The sequence below is a fragment of the Prorops nasuta genome, unplaced genomic scaffold (genome assembly GCF_024137725.1).
Source record: "Prorops nasuta isolate Cenicafe-Biocafe unplaced genomic scaffold, Cenicafe_Pnas_1.2 PNAS00007, whole genome shotgun sequence".
Lineage (NCBI taxonomy): Eukaryota > Metazoa > Arthropoda > Insecta > Hymenoptera > Bethylidae > Prorops > Prorops nasuta.
The window spans coordinates 5,584,309-5,600,175 of record NW_027116804.1 but is presented as its reverse complement, the minus strand read 5'-3'; the positions used below and the strand labels follow the sequence as shown (position 1 = coordinate 5,600,175).

The 15,867-nt window shown below is 30.6% G+C and overlaps 1 protein-coding gene across 1 annotated transcript; it reads right to left on the bottom strand.

The window, feature by feature from the left end:
• Positions 1-13,950: 13,950 nt before the first annotated feature.
• Positions 13,951-15,867, bottom strand: LOC136774956 (uncharacterized). The gene has a single exon (XM_066729430.1). It carries the CDS (start codon positions 15,865-15,867, stop codon positions 13,951-13,953), a length of 1,917 nt encoding a protein of 638 aa, XP_066585527.1.

Here is a 15,867-nt window from a genome sequence, read left to right as displayed (position 1 = left end):
CTTCCAAGACCCACAATTAATCAAGGCGGGCGGCATGACATATTATAATTCGTCTGATCGACGAAGGCGGGCGGGATGTCGCGGACTCCAGCGTTTAGTTCGTTTAGTGCTGGGCCGTATAAACTAGATCCATCTCTCGCGACTTTTCGTAGTTATTCGTCACGTGATAGGAGCGGGTGGGAGAGGACTGAGACGGCAGGAGTGGAGGGAGCGAATTCATTCCATCCTGGATCTTCTTGGGGATCGATACCAAATTTCCTATTATAGCGATACTTCGTTCGAATATATAAACCATCAAAATACTATTGTTTTAATATTAATTGATGTAGTGTAAGTGAATTAATATTGTGAATTAATAATCCGAAGAATCCATCAAAGTGAAGGATCGATTCAACAAATTTGATTGTAAAGGGTTTCCCACCATGTTCGTGGGTTTTCTCCCTCGAATTGCTAAAGGTCAGTAAAGGGTTTTTGTCTACCTCGTTCGTAGAATTTTCCCTAAAAATATAAAGTTAATAAAGAAGATTTACGTTCACAACCAAATTCTGTTGAGCCAAATGTTAATTTCAATCCTGACCCACGATATATCCATTCTCGATATCCTGAATCTACAAACGTATATCTCATATTTAATCCAAAGTAATTATAGAAGTAACACTAACATATCAACAGTTTTAGTATTAACAATACATTTAAGGTAAAAATTAAAATTAAATAGTATATGGCAGTCTCAAATTATTATTCGCAATTACTAGATATATTGTACTAACCACTAAACAAAGTTGATAGATCCTGAAAATTTTGTGATAAGTCTAGCTCTACCACATAATTATTCTTATCTTCCGCGCCTTTTGCTTGAGATTCTTATAAAAAAATAAATATAAATTTATGTCCGAAAAATGCTAGTAGCTTGCTTATGATAGAAATACTATAAGTAGAGAAACAGTAAGAAAATTATAAGTGAATGGGTTAATGATTACCTAATACAACAGGGCATTTGTCAATATCGATTAGCTGTGATGATTGGTAAGGCTCAGGAAATGCTTCTAATTCAGGATTATGATCAAGACCACATGTTTCATCATCTGAAATTGCAGTATTATTTTGTTTTGACATTTTGCGCTTCTTTCTAACACAATGACTATCTCCTTCGGAAAAATCCGAGTTTTCACACGCCTTATTTGCTGTTATATTAGCAGCAGAAAATGTGTTTATTGGATTTCTACTTAAAACTTTAATTTCAAATGTTTCCCACGTAGATGTGTCGCAATCAATACAATTCTTTATTGCCTGATTTACACGTTTTCTTTAGGCCAATAACAAAATTTTTTATCTTTCGTAATCCATGTAGACGGTACGGCTTCATTTACATTTTTGATAATGAATTTTACTATAGTCCAACTCATTTTTCGTTTTATTAGTTTTCCTTAATCCTCTATATAGAAAGATAATCAACTGTTAATAATTTTATTCGTACATATGGCAAAAGTCAAATAACTACACAAATTTAAAACAAATTCCGTTGCAAAACTGCTTAGGGAAATATCCTACAATAGCGATCACTATTAGCACTTCTAAGTTAGGACTTGTAAAATTTTAATGGGAATTAACTAATAATTTTGAAAAATTTAAATTTAAATTGTATTATAAATGCAGCGTTAAACATAGCGTTTAAAATTAATGTAACTTTATTTACAATATATAATTAAATTATTCTGGAAAGGAAGTATGTAATAATGGAAAAACAACGTTTTGACTTCTAAGTGGAAATCTGACTCCTTTACTCGCTACAGAAGAAACTGGCCAATATTGTAAAAATCCTGGCTTATCAACCTTATAAATGCCTATTAGAGAAGAATTGCAAGGCACCGTGTATAAATCAGAAATTCCTGTGTAAGCACTCCCTATAATGACATATTGTTAGAAAATAACAATAAAAGTGACTGAACATTTTGGTTGTTTTAGTTTTCTGTCGCTTGGCGGCGCACAACAAGAATCTGCGTCTTATGTATTTTATGTTCTAGTATAGTTTTAAGTTAATGGCTGAGTCGTTTAAAAAGGTAGAAGGTTGTAACGGTTAGAACCAAGAAATGTTCTTTTGTACTTTTAACATTATTCTTGCTTATTAAATAATAAAGTTTTACAAAACAAAAAGGTGTTCATTAGGTTATGGGCCCAGAACACGAAGAAAGAATATATATTAAGGTAGAAAGTTAAATGTACTATTAATTTAAACTACCTGTCGAAAGTAATAAGCAAGAAATTGGCAAAAGTAAAGATTCCTTATTAAAAAAAAGGAATTATTATTGGTGAAACACAGAAATTTGTTAAAATGGAAATGGAACGTCAATTTACAAAATTAAACGGGAGTAATTGGCCTACCTGGAAATTTAAAATGGAGGTTATGTTAAGATCTAGAAAATTGATAAACTTAGTTGCTGGAAAAGAAAGAAAACCGACAATAGAACAAGAAAGGAAAATATGGGATGAAAAAGAAGCCAAATCTCAAGAGTTAATTGTCGTAAGTGTTGAAGAAAATATTTTGACTCATTTAATACCATGTAAAAGTAGCTACGAAATGTGGGAGAAATTATTGGCTATATATGAACCTAAAACCAAAGTTAGTGTACATTTGGTGCAGCAGAAATTTTTTAATTTAAAATACGAAGATCCCATGTCGAGTTTCATTGCTAAAATTGAAGAATTAGTTAATAAACTGTGTTCCATGGATGAACAAGTATCAGAAAATATGGTAATCACAAAAATATTAATGACATTACCTAACAAATACAAGCACTTCATATCTGCGTGGGAGTCCGTACCCAGTAAGGATCAAACATTGAAAGAGCTAACGTCAAGGCTACTTGTGGAAGAGGAAAGGAATAGAAACTTGGAAGAAGAGGAACCATCGACATCATCAGCATTAGTTGCACATTCCAAGGAAGGAATTAAGAAGAAAAACTGTAGTTCTAGGAATAACGTTAAGATTAATATAAATGCAGGTAAAGCATGCTACGAATGTGGTAAAAAGGGTCATTTAATTAAAGATTGTAGACTTCGGAAGAAGCTAACATGTTTCTTTTGTAAGAAACCCGGCCATATAATGAAAAATTGTAGATATAGGTTAGAGAAAGAAAATAATGAGCCCAAACAAGAAGATGATACTCAAAATGCATTTGTGGCAAATAATTTGCATACTAATAATATGTGGTTAATGGACACAGGTGCAAGCGAGCATATGTGCAAAGATAGACATTTATTTAAGGAATTCGAAACGTTAGACTTAAAGAAATATATAACTATAGGAGATGGTAAAAGACTAAAAGTTTGTGGTAAAGGAAAAATTGCAGTATTAGCATATAATGGAAATGAGGAAATACCATCAGTTCTTTGTAATGTATTATATGTCCCAGAACTAAAAGTTAATCTGTTTTCGGTAATTTCTGCATTGGATAAAGGATACAATATGATTTCAACAAACGAAGAATGTAAATTTTTCAAAGAAAACAAATGTAAAGCTTTAGCAACTAGATATAACAAGATGTATGTAATGAATTTTAAAATAGATATAAGTTACGCGATGGTTAGCTTGGTTGATTGGCATGATAGGTTTGCTCATCAAAACTTTCAGTATGTAAAAGAAATATTAAATAAGAACAACATCACATTTACAGGAGAAAAAGAATTATGTGTATCGTGTTTAAAAGGAAAACAGCATAAAATTCCTTATTCATTAAGCGAAAGTAAAGTAACCAGTCCAGGAAAGTTGATTCATATAGATTTGGGAGGTCCAATGGAGCAAGGGTCGCTGAATGGATCAAGATATTTTATTTTAATCAAAGATGATTACAGTAGCTTTAGATTCGTTTACTTTTTAAAAAATAAGTCTGACACTTTCAGCAAAATAGTTCAGTTTATAGCTCTTTTTGAAAATGAATTTGAGTGTAAAATTAAAACCATTAGATCAGACAATGGAAGTGAATTTATAAATAAAGAGATACAAGATCTGTTTCAAAGAAAAGGAATTACTCATCAAACGACTATTACTTATACTCCACAACAAAATGGAAAAATTGAAAGGGAAATGAGGACAGTAGTAGAAGCTGCAAGAACAATGTTGCAAGCCAAGAACCTGGGAAAAGAATTGTGGGCTGAGGCGATTAACACGGCAGTATACACGATAAATAGAACAGGCAAGACAAATGAAAAAGGTAAAACACCATTTGAATTAATATACAAAAAGAATTTTGAAATAAAAAATTTAAGAATTTTTGGTACAAAAGTATATGTTCATATCCCAAAAGAAAAAAGGTTGAAATGGGACCCAAAAAGTAAAGAGGGGATATTCGTGGGATATGGGATAAACAGAAAAGGATTAAGAGTTTGGTTCCCTGGTACTAAAAAGGTAGATACTTTCAGGGATGTGATTTTTGTTACTGAGAGTATAAAACAAAATAAAATAAATTTAGAGAAAGAGAGTGTAACGTGGAGAAATAAAGAAATTGAAGAATCAGATACTAAAGATAATGAAGATAAAAATGCAGAAAAATATAGCAGTGAAAACGAAGAAGTAAGTTCAAGTGAAGATGGAAGCGATGCATTTTTTGATACTATAGATGATGATGAAACAGAATCTGAGACAAATGAGAAAGAAATAACAAGTAATAGAAGAAGTAATAGGAAAACGAAAAAGCCAGGATGGTTTGAAAATTATGAAATGGGGCTAGTAGCAATTGAAAAAGAACCTAACTCCTTTAAGGATGCCATGGAAAGTGTTAACTCTAAAGAGTGGAAAGATGCAATAGATGAAGAATTAAGGATGTTAAAAGAAAATAATACCTGGCAAAAAGCGGATTTACCCCCAAATAAAATAGCTATAGAAACAAAATGGGTATTTCGAACAAAAAATATTGAAAATAATAAAGTGTTATTTAAAGCCAGATTAGTGGCGAAAGGATTTCAACAGAAAGACTATTTGAGCCATTCAGAGATCTTTGCACCAGTGGCAAAGCTACCTACATTTAGAATCCTACTAGCTGTAGTACAAAAATATAAACTGATAATGAATCAAATGGATGTTAAAAGTGCGTTCTTAAATGGTGATATTGAAGAAGAAACATTTATTAAAACTCCAGAAGGTCTGGAAGGTAACGGAAAGATACTGAAACTTAATAAGTCTTTGTATGGGTTAAAGAAGTCACCAAAAACATGGAATGTAAAATTTAATGATTTTATGATTAAGGAAGGGTTCAAAAGGAGTAAATCAGACTATTGCTTGTATTATAAGGATGGTAAATTTTATGTTCTTTTATATGTGGATGATTTAATTATAATATGCTATAGTCAAAACGAAATAGATAAACTGAAACGAGCTCTATGTAAAAGTTTTAAAATGAAAGACTTGGGGAAAGTTTCAAAATATTTAGGAATTACAGTAAAGGAAACAAAGAACTCGATTGAGTTAGACCAAAAAGACTATGTGCAGCAAATACTGCAAAAATATCAAATGGATAACTGTAAGCCGAGTGCTACACCAATAGATCAAGGGCTCAAATTATCAAAAGAAAATTCGGCTAATACAGAGTTAATCATTAAATGCAGACAACTTATAGGCAGTTTGATGTATGTTATGATAGGGACACGTCCTGATATATGCTATACAATAAGTTACTTAAGTAGATATCAGCAATATGCAAGTGAAAGTCTTTGGAAGGCATTGAAAAGATTATTACGATATTTGAAAGGTACATTGGATATGAAGCTAGTTTATAAGACGTATGAAAGCAAAACTATTGTATGTTATACTGACGCTGATTGGGGAGGAGATACCAATGACCGAAAATCAACATCAGGTTATATTGCCAAATTGTATGGTTGTACAGTCTCATGGTGTTCAAATAAGCAACAATGCGTATCGTTATCTACCACCGAAGCAGAGTACGTGGCACTGGCCAAAGGAGTTGCCGAGGGGTGTTGGATAAGAAATATGTTAAAAGAAATAAATCTTGAATACAGCAATGTAAATATGTTAGTAGACAATCAATCAGCAATCTGCGTAGCCAAAAATCCAGAGCACCATAAACGTTTGAAACATATTGATTTGAAGTATCATTTTGTTAGAGAAAAGGTAAATACGAATGAAGTGAATATATGTTATGTGCCATCTGAAAACCAAACCGCTGACATATGTACTAAAGGGTTAAATCGTACTATTTTTGAAAAATTATGTTTGATGTTAAACTTAGAGCAAAAGAAAGATTTAGATTATGAATAAAAAAAAAATTTTTGAATATTGCTTTTATTGAGGAAGGGTGTTAGAAAATAACAATAAAAGTGACTGAACATTTTGGTTGTTTTAGTTTTCTGTCGCTTGGCGGCGCACAACAAGAATCTGCGTCTTATGTATTTTATGTTCTAGTATAGTTTTAAGTTAATGGCTGAGTCGTTTAAAAAGGTAGAAGGTTGTAACGGTTAGAACCAAGAAATGTTCTTTTGTACTTTTAACATTATTCTTGCTTATTAAATAATAAAGTTTTACAAAACAAAAAGGTGTTCATTACATATTCATTTAATTCTACATTAAATGCAAAATTTTTAATATCTACAATTGCACCGTTATTTAGTATACAACATGAATCTCGAAGGGACAATGAAAGTTTAAAGCCTTTTGGAAATTGAACTGATTTATACTGTGAACCAGTACAAGCATCGATTAAAATCCCATGCGTATGCTCCTGTGAAAACTTACATTCTTTCAGAGAATTGCAACTCTCATTAATACTATTTAAATAATACTCGTTAAGTCTTCTAACAACCTGTGCTAAAACATCTCCATGTTTTCTAACTAATTTCTTTATCATTTGCAAATAATTTTCACTTTGAAAGTTACTGAAGTTGTCTAATTTACCAAATTTTCTAACATCGTCTACCAAATGTAATAAATTGTGAACATTGTGTATTAAAAAATGAGATCCATATAATATATTAGTATTCCCTACAAAATGCTTTAGTAAATCATTTGCATAATCAATGTAAAATGTATGAAAATGTTCGCTTATTAGTATACTGATAGCTACATGCAGTGTAATAAAATGATTAAATTTATCATTACTTAAGACATCTTTTAAAACTATAGGACCAGCATACAATAAAAATAGACGGAATTCTGTTGCTTTCCATCTTTTGGATTCTTTCAAAGATCTTGTGCGACGAGGAAATTCTGAAGGAACATACTTTGATAAACTCTCTAATTTGCTTGAAATGTTATTGATATGAGCTGCAGGTAATTTATGTGGTGGTGAACCAAAACACCACGTTGAGACTAAAAACTTTTTCACTACACCTAGACAAATCATATGCATGTTATCTAAAGGTATATCTTCTATCATATTAATTCCAGGAATAGCTGTTAAAATAGTTGTTCCTATATGATGATCAGAGTCAGTTTTATTTATAAAATCTGTATGAGTTCGTTTATTAAAGTTTAAATCTGGAAAGCAAACTCTATCTGATATATAATCACCTTCTTGTGTGCATTTAGTGCAAGAACTATACCCTGTAACACTTTTTATTTGAAGAATATTAGACTTTAGCTACAGCATCAAATAAAAACATTTTTATTTTAAATGAATATTTTTCTTCAAATAAAGTAATTCCATTATTTATAAGATCAGTAGAATCTCTAACAAATTCTTCTAAAAAAACATTAAAATCTGAAGGTTTTTCATATCCATGATAAAGACCAGCAAGACATACATTATTACTATTTTTTAATGTAAAATTAATTAATAAAATAGGATATAATTGACTCGATGAACTTTTAGCTAATGGAAGACCATCCATATTAATTCCTATTTCAACTGGACCTGTAGGTTTTGAATTATTAATTTTATATTGTTGCTCTAACGCAGTCTGAATTCCAACATAATAGCTATATCCAGAATTTATACGAGTTACACTAATAGACCTAATTGTACCTAAGAAAGTTCTGGGATCTTTAGGGAGATTTTTTAAATCATCACTAGTCAGCATTGGTAAATTTTGTAATAAATGCTTAAGAGCAATATGAGTAGTTCCATGCTGTACTGCCCAACTTTTTAATTTATCAATAGAAGTAAAGTTTTCTAAAACTGAGTTACTATTAGAGCTGTCACTTTCTTCTCTATCGAAGGACATTTCATTCATATCATTATAGCTATCTGGCACGTCTTGCTCAATGTTAGTCATTGTATTGTTACATGAAATTGGTACGCTAAGATTATGAGATGTCATTAAAGTTGCTACGCTCTGCCCAATACTATTTGTTTCATTGCTTAAACTTGGTACGCTGTGATTATTATTTAATACTGCACTTGGTACGCTTTGACTAAAATTAAAAATATCATTGTTTGATAAACCTGTTGAACTTTGTCCAATGCTATTTGATTCATTGTAAAAACTTGGTACGCTTTGCCCAATGTTAATCATTGTATTGTTGCATGAAACTGGTAAGCGAAGGTTATGAGATGTCATTAAATTTGCTACGCTCTGCCCAATACTATTTGTTTCATTGCTTAAACTTGGTACACTATGCTTATTATTTAACACTGCACTTGGTATGCTTTGCGTAACATCAGAAATATTATTATTTGATAAACCTATTGAACTCTCCCCAATGCTATTTATTTCATTGCATAAACTTGGTACGCTTTGCCCAATGTTAATCATTGTATTGTTGCATGAAACTGGTAAGCGAAGGTTAGGAGATGTCATTTCAGTTGATACGCTCTGCCCATTACTATTTGTCTCATTGCTTAAACTTGGTACGCTGTGATTATTATTTAATACTGCACTTGGTACGCTTTGCCTAACATCAGAAATATTATTATTTGATAAACCTATTGAACTCTCCCCAATGCTATTTATTTCATTGCATAAACTTGGTACGCTTTGCCCAATGTTAATCATTGTATTGTTGCATGAAACTGGTAAGCGAAGGTTATGAGATGTCATTTCAGTTGATACGCTCTGCCCAATACTATTTGTTTCATTGCTTAAACTTGGTACGCTGTGATTATTATTTAATACTGCACTTCGTACGCTTTGACTAAAATTAAAAATATTACTGTTTGATAAACCTGTTGCACTCTGTCCAATGCTATTTGATTCATTGCATAAACTTGGTACGCTTTGCCCAATATTAATCATTTTATTGTGGCATCAAACTGGTACGCTAAGGTTATGAGATGTCATTAAAGTTGATACGCTCTGCCCAGTACTACTTGTTTCATTGTATAAAGTTTGTACGCTAACTTTATCACACAACACTGCACTTGGTACACTTTGACTAATATTATAAATATTACTATTTGATAAATCTGCTACGCTCTGCTGAAAGTTACTTGTTTCATGGCATAAAGTTTGTACGTTGACTTCATCATACAACACTGCACTTGGTACACTTTGACTAATATTGCATCTGTCTAATATACACCTAATTTCTGACCTAACCTTTCTATAAAAATAATTTTTACTTTTGCTCTTAGGCATTTTAGTATAAATTAAAACCACTTCCCATACAGCACACTTGACTAAAAGTGGTCTTATAGACATCTTTTAGTCTTCCAATTGATTGAAAGGCACCTAAAAGATGTCTTTAAGTATTTTGGTGCTCTGTGGGTTACTTGGTGCTGAATAAAATATCTTGATCAATCAATGTAGTTGTAAATTACCTGCTGTTTAACCTTCCAATTAATGACCAAGCTTAATGAATAGCTGCTAAAGATACTTGAAATCTGGAAAAAAGATATAATTAATATCCATACATTTGATGCAGTTAAAGAAGAAGAAGTTAACACTTATAATTGTTGAAAACAATATTTCAGAGGTTACTTACCACGTAAACATTATTTAACGATGATAACGATAATTCGATGATGATAAACTGCACTTTCAATTTCCAATAACCTTTGCACGTGGGAGCTTTCCAGTAACCAAGTTGCACGTGGTTTCCAAAAACCAGTCGCACGGAGGAGTAACCACTATACACCGGCTAAAGACGCAAATGCAATTGTATCGAATGGCACATGGCAACAGGTGCTAGATCGCTACCAACTATACAATGTTCTATGGATATTCTAAGAATTATCTTGAATGAATATTCCTATAATATTCTATTACAATTTTTTGAGAACATTCGTAAAAGAATATTCGCTGAATATTCCCGAAAAGAAATTTAGAGAATATTCGGAAACGAATATTCCTAGAACAATCTTTTTATAAAGGATGTTCTTAGAATATGCCTATCCGAATGTTCTATGAATATTATTGATAAAATATTATAGAAATCTTCTTTTTTGAATATTCCTTAAAGTTTATTGCCGGAGGTTCTAGGAATATTCAAAATGGAGCATTCTACAAATATTCTTCATTGAATGTTTTATGAATGTTCTTATTTAAATATTTTTAAAAGTTTGTAGAAGGATGTTCTTAGAATATGCCTATCCGAATGTTCTATGAATATTATTGATAAAATATTATAGAAATCTTCTTTTTTGAATATTCCTTAAAGTTTATTGCTGGAGGTTCTAGAAATATTCAAAATGGAGCATTCTATGAATATTCTTGTTTGAATGTTCTAATTTAAATATTTTTAAAAGTTTATTCTATGAATCTTTTTTTAAGAATATTCTAAAAAAACATTCTTAGAATATTATATAAACGGTCAATTAGAAATATTCTTTAAAGAAGGTTCCGGAATATTCATAGAATATCTACAGAATGTTTGTGCCATCTGGGATAGACGTATAATGACCATCCCACAAAAAACAAGCTTTGCTTGTAAAAAAAGGACGGCAAGTACATAAGTCGTATCTATTATGATTAATATATAGTAATATAAAATATTGTAATTAAAAAAAAGTAGTGAAATCCAAATGTTAGGCAAGTATAAATTTTTTCCATGGCGAAAATTGAAATTTAGAAAAAAGTAAATAGTAATACAAAAATTACTTGCCAGGCCCGTTGTATGCAATCGTATTAAATAGCCACATTTTTAACTTACGAGAAGCAATGCTTATATTGCAAGATAGCAACTTACACATGAATATTACGGGCCCGGCAAGTAATTTTTGTATTACTATTTACTTTTTTCTAAATTTCAATTTTCGCCATGGAAAAAATTTATACTTGCCTAACATTTGGATTTCACTACTTTTTTTTAATTAAAATATTTTATATTACTATATATTAATCATAATAGATACGACTTATGTACTTGCCGTCCTTTTTTTACAAGCAAAGCTTGTTTTTTGTGGGATCTTATAACGTTTTGTAAGAATATAGGAATTAAAACTAAAAATTCTTTTAACTAATTCAATCTAATAAAACATTTTCCAATGTTCTCATCGTTCCATAATGTAAAGCTTCAATTCGAGATATTAATTTATTAATCTATTAAATATAATACAAATTATTACAATGATGAGTTCTTATCATAATTACACTTTTAGAGGCATTTAACATAGGATTCAATGACTGTTTGAGTTATATTTTCAACATCATATATCCAATATCACATTAAAGCCTTTCACTTTCAAAAATTTGTTTCTAAATTTACCTTTAAATCCACTTTTTTCTTAGGTGTTACTCTCACTATCATCTTTGCATTATGGCTCTTTCCCTGGTAAACTAGTGACATTTATATATTCTTTTCATTAATATAAACTGTAAAATATATACCAGTTAATGCAATGGAATTCTATGTTTTTTAGGTATACTGCTTTCAGTTTCTTGAAGTTACACACTGTATGTTCTATTACATGTGAAATATTGAAATTATGAATTCCTTTCATATTTACACATTTACATGATTTTATTATAATTTTCATCAACTATGTTATTTCTAATTCCAAAGTTGTATGCCCAAAATCACCTGCAGGCACTTCACTCTCAAGGATTTTCTTATAAATTAACTCATATTTATCCATCACTTTTTTAGCTGTTAACCTCAACATCAACTTTGAATTATGGCACTTTCTCCAGCACACTAGTGCCATTTATATTTTCCCTTCATTAGTATAAACTAGGAAATACACCAATTTATACAATGGATGCCTCTCTTTATTAAATATACAGCTTTCAGTTTCCTAATTTTATTCACCATATGCCTGATCACATGTAAAATATTGCAATCATGAATTCTTTTCATATTTACACATCTACATAAATTTATTATAATTTTCATCAACTATGTGATTTCTAATTCCAAAGTTGTATGCCTAAAATCACCTGCAAGCACTTCACTCTTAAGGATTTTCTTATAAATTAGCTCATATTTATCAATCATTTTCTTAGCTGTTACCGTCAATATCAACTTTGAATTATGGCACTTTCTCCAGCACACTAGTACCATTTATATTTTCCTTTCATTAATATAAACTAGGAAATACACCAATTTATACAATGGAAGCCACTCTTTTGTGGATATACTGCTTTCAGTTTCGCAAAGTTATTCACTGTAAATTCTATTGCATGGAAAATATTAATATGATGACTTCTTTTCATTGTTTCATTTCTAGATGACGTTATCATTAAAATTATGATTTAATTGACTTATATATTTCAAAGGGTTTATGCCCAAAATCACCTGCAAGCCTTTCGCTATTAAAAATTGGCTTCCAAATTAATTTTTTAATTTCTCCACCTTTTCCTTAGGTTTAACTCTCAACATTAACTTTGCATTATGGCTCTTTCTATGGTAAACTGGAATCATTTCTGACTTCTTGTATTAAATATTACAGCTTAACCCTGCACAATGACACAATAAACATGTTATTGTAAATCAATCTGAAATAAAATCTCACTAAGTACCAAAAGATATATTACATATTATATTATAAAAATCAATGTTATTCTTATAAAAAATTAAATTTGAATAATTTTTTTGGTAATAATAATAATTTCTTTCTATTCTGATTGGGGAAGCGTAGGTAAATATATGGTTTTAATACTTTTTTATATTATAATTGAATATTAAATAACGATTAGAAAATATTTATCTGCTTTTCTTTAATCGTAGTAATAAGAAAGATTTATTGTCTCATGGAAAATTGTTTGTATATATGATATAACCTATCGGACAGTTGAAATCCATATGAGTTTAAAGAAAAGAAAAATTTAAACATGAATTTTGTTATTGATTTCCATACCTGGATGTTTAGCATATGTTTAAACCTCATCCTTCTCTGTTTCATTTACAACCTTTGTTAATCTGCATTCTCCAATGACAGGGTATTTCCAAGAATTGTTATAGCATTTGGCACTGTTTGGCATCAAACTGCAAACTATGAAATAATGCCTATATATAACTTTGTTTTAAGGGAGTACTCTTGAAAAATGATTGACGGTTCATAAAATGTTGAAACTTGGTATATAGGTAGATATTATGCAGAATAATATTCAGTTAAATTTTGATGAACCTTTGGAGCTTAAGAAAAAAGTTTTAAACATTTCAATTTTCATAAATCAGTCCATTTTGCTTTAATACATAATTGTAGAAGACTGACGGTTGAGGATTGAATAAAATTTTGCAGAATATGAGTTAAATCAATAATGAACATTTTGGGTACTTAAAAATAAGTATTTGGAGAGTATAACATAAGAAATAAATATATGAAGAACAAAATTTACGTCAATGACATGTGTACCGAACCGTTTACTAAAACAATGTGGCAACGTCGCAAAGGTAGTTAGGTAGCGCGCGCTATTTCAAATGCAATACGATTGTTACAACATAGACAGAGTCAGCAGTAATATTTTCAGAAATAGAAAAAATAAAAATTAATTTTTTTTAAAAGTTAGTTTATTAAAAGACAGAACCGGTTTAACAATAACAATTAAATTTTCTTGAACATACTTATACATTTTCGCAAAAAATACTTATAAATCTGGATTTACACTGTATACATTAATTTATTTATTTAAATAATTAAACAATTTTTGTAGTACAATTTTACTTTTCGTCACCTTTACCCTGTTATTTTCATCTTTTCTTAACAATTCCGATAAACCTTCATAATTATTTTTATTATACGCATCAACAATCATTTGATATGTTATATTAGCTGATACCATTTTTTTTCTAATACTAGCCGAAGTACAATCTTTCAAAGCGCTTAAATCTTTTAATGCAGTCGGTAAATTTTTCGCAAATGTTATTTTATTTTCAGCCGCAGACCAACTCAAATAGTTTTCTTTTAATTTGTCATTCGATATATTTAATTTAATTAAAACTTGCTCCAACATTGTGACATCTGCAATAGCATCATGTGCATTTGCATTATCAATTTGCATATTAATCGCTAAGTTTTGTAATTTATTTGAACCTTTTCCTTTGTTTCCTGTAGTTTTCCTAATAATTGGCAATGTATCACAAAAACCTTCGATAATAGCTTTAAAATGTTCTTTCATAAAAACTTGTTCGATTGCTTGCATAATTCTTGGATAATCAAATGCGCAATTATGTGCTGTTAGAATGCACTTTCTTTCAAAAAGACAAAGAAACTCAAAGAATCCTACAATGGCTTCAAATAAAGTGACAGTGATTATGAGATTTTCATGAAGTTTCAATACTCCATCAGTAAATCGTAAACCATGGACTGCACTCGCTTGCTCTGAAATTTTTTGCGTTGGCTTTATGTACACAGAAAATTCTAAATTATTGCACTTCGCTGCAATCTGCAAAATATCTGATTTTTTCGTAAAATCACCAGTCTCTAAGTCAAATATTACAAATACAGGTTCTTTATTTTCATTTAATATCGGGACACGTATTTGATCATTCAAAGGTCCAAGCAAGCCTACGTCAGTTTCGTACAATTTTCCTTCAGTGCATTCCATTTTATTCCTTAAATCAGTCTTGCTTCGCTTTAATTCTCTACGGCGTAATTTACTTTCTGGTAATAGTGCTTTTAAATATCTTTTTTTAGTGTGCAAATCCACTTTTTCACAATATTTTATGTTGTGTTTATTAGGAGATAATGAGAATTTGGTACGAATGTCTGCAATATATTTTTCTCCTTCATTTTTTTTGCTAACAGTACAAGCTACTCGAATACTTCCTGACGATGACGTGCCATACTGCCTCGTCTTTGGTGCTTTACTAACAATCATTGAGTTGAGACTTTCATTTGGGTTACTCGATGCTCCAGCAAGAAAATGACTACATTTGCTAGCTAAAGTATTGAAAATACTTTTTAAAGCTTCTAACAGTATGGGATCTTGAAAACCATCTCCAATAACTTTATGTTTATAAGTTTCGGGATTCTTGTGATAATTGCACCATGTACCACAGTTATCATGTATGTTATAGCAGTGATAAGGTATATTTTCTATAGCTTTAGTCATAGCTTCAATATCACATTTATTCTGTGAAATGCAGTAATTAAAATTTTTTTGTAAATAATTTATAGCATTAACGCTTAGCTCTTTATGCGACTTTTTAATTTTATATAATTCGTTTACGATTCCCTTACTCGTATGGTTTTTATCTGCTTGTTTTACTACTTCATGATTAGTGACACTTCTCACGGCAGCTATAGCACTGCTATCATTGTCGGCTATAATTACTCCTACTTCAAGATTGCAAGCATTCAAAACAGGGTTGTCTTTAGTAAGTAAAATAGCAGCTTTAGGTTCCATCGCCTTTGCACTTCCCACAAAATTAAGTCTGCAATCATGATTCTTAGTGGAATGTCCAGCATCACACATTTTGCATTTACGGTTCAGTACGATATAAGCAATGACTTTTTTACTGAAATAGCCCATAAAGGTGCCAGTACCTGACAGGCTGTCATAGCTTCTGCCAGTACCTCTTGTAAACCATCCCAT

Coding starts and splice junctions, on each gene's coding strand:
- LOC136774956 (XM_066729430.1), bottom strand. CDS start 15,867: ATGGGATGGTTTACAAGAGGTACTGGCAGAAGCTATGACAGCCTGTCA.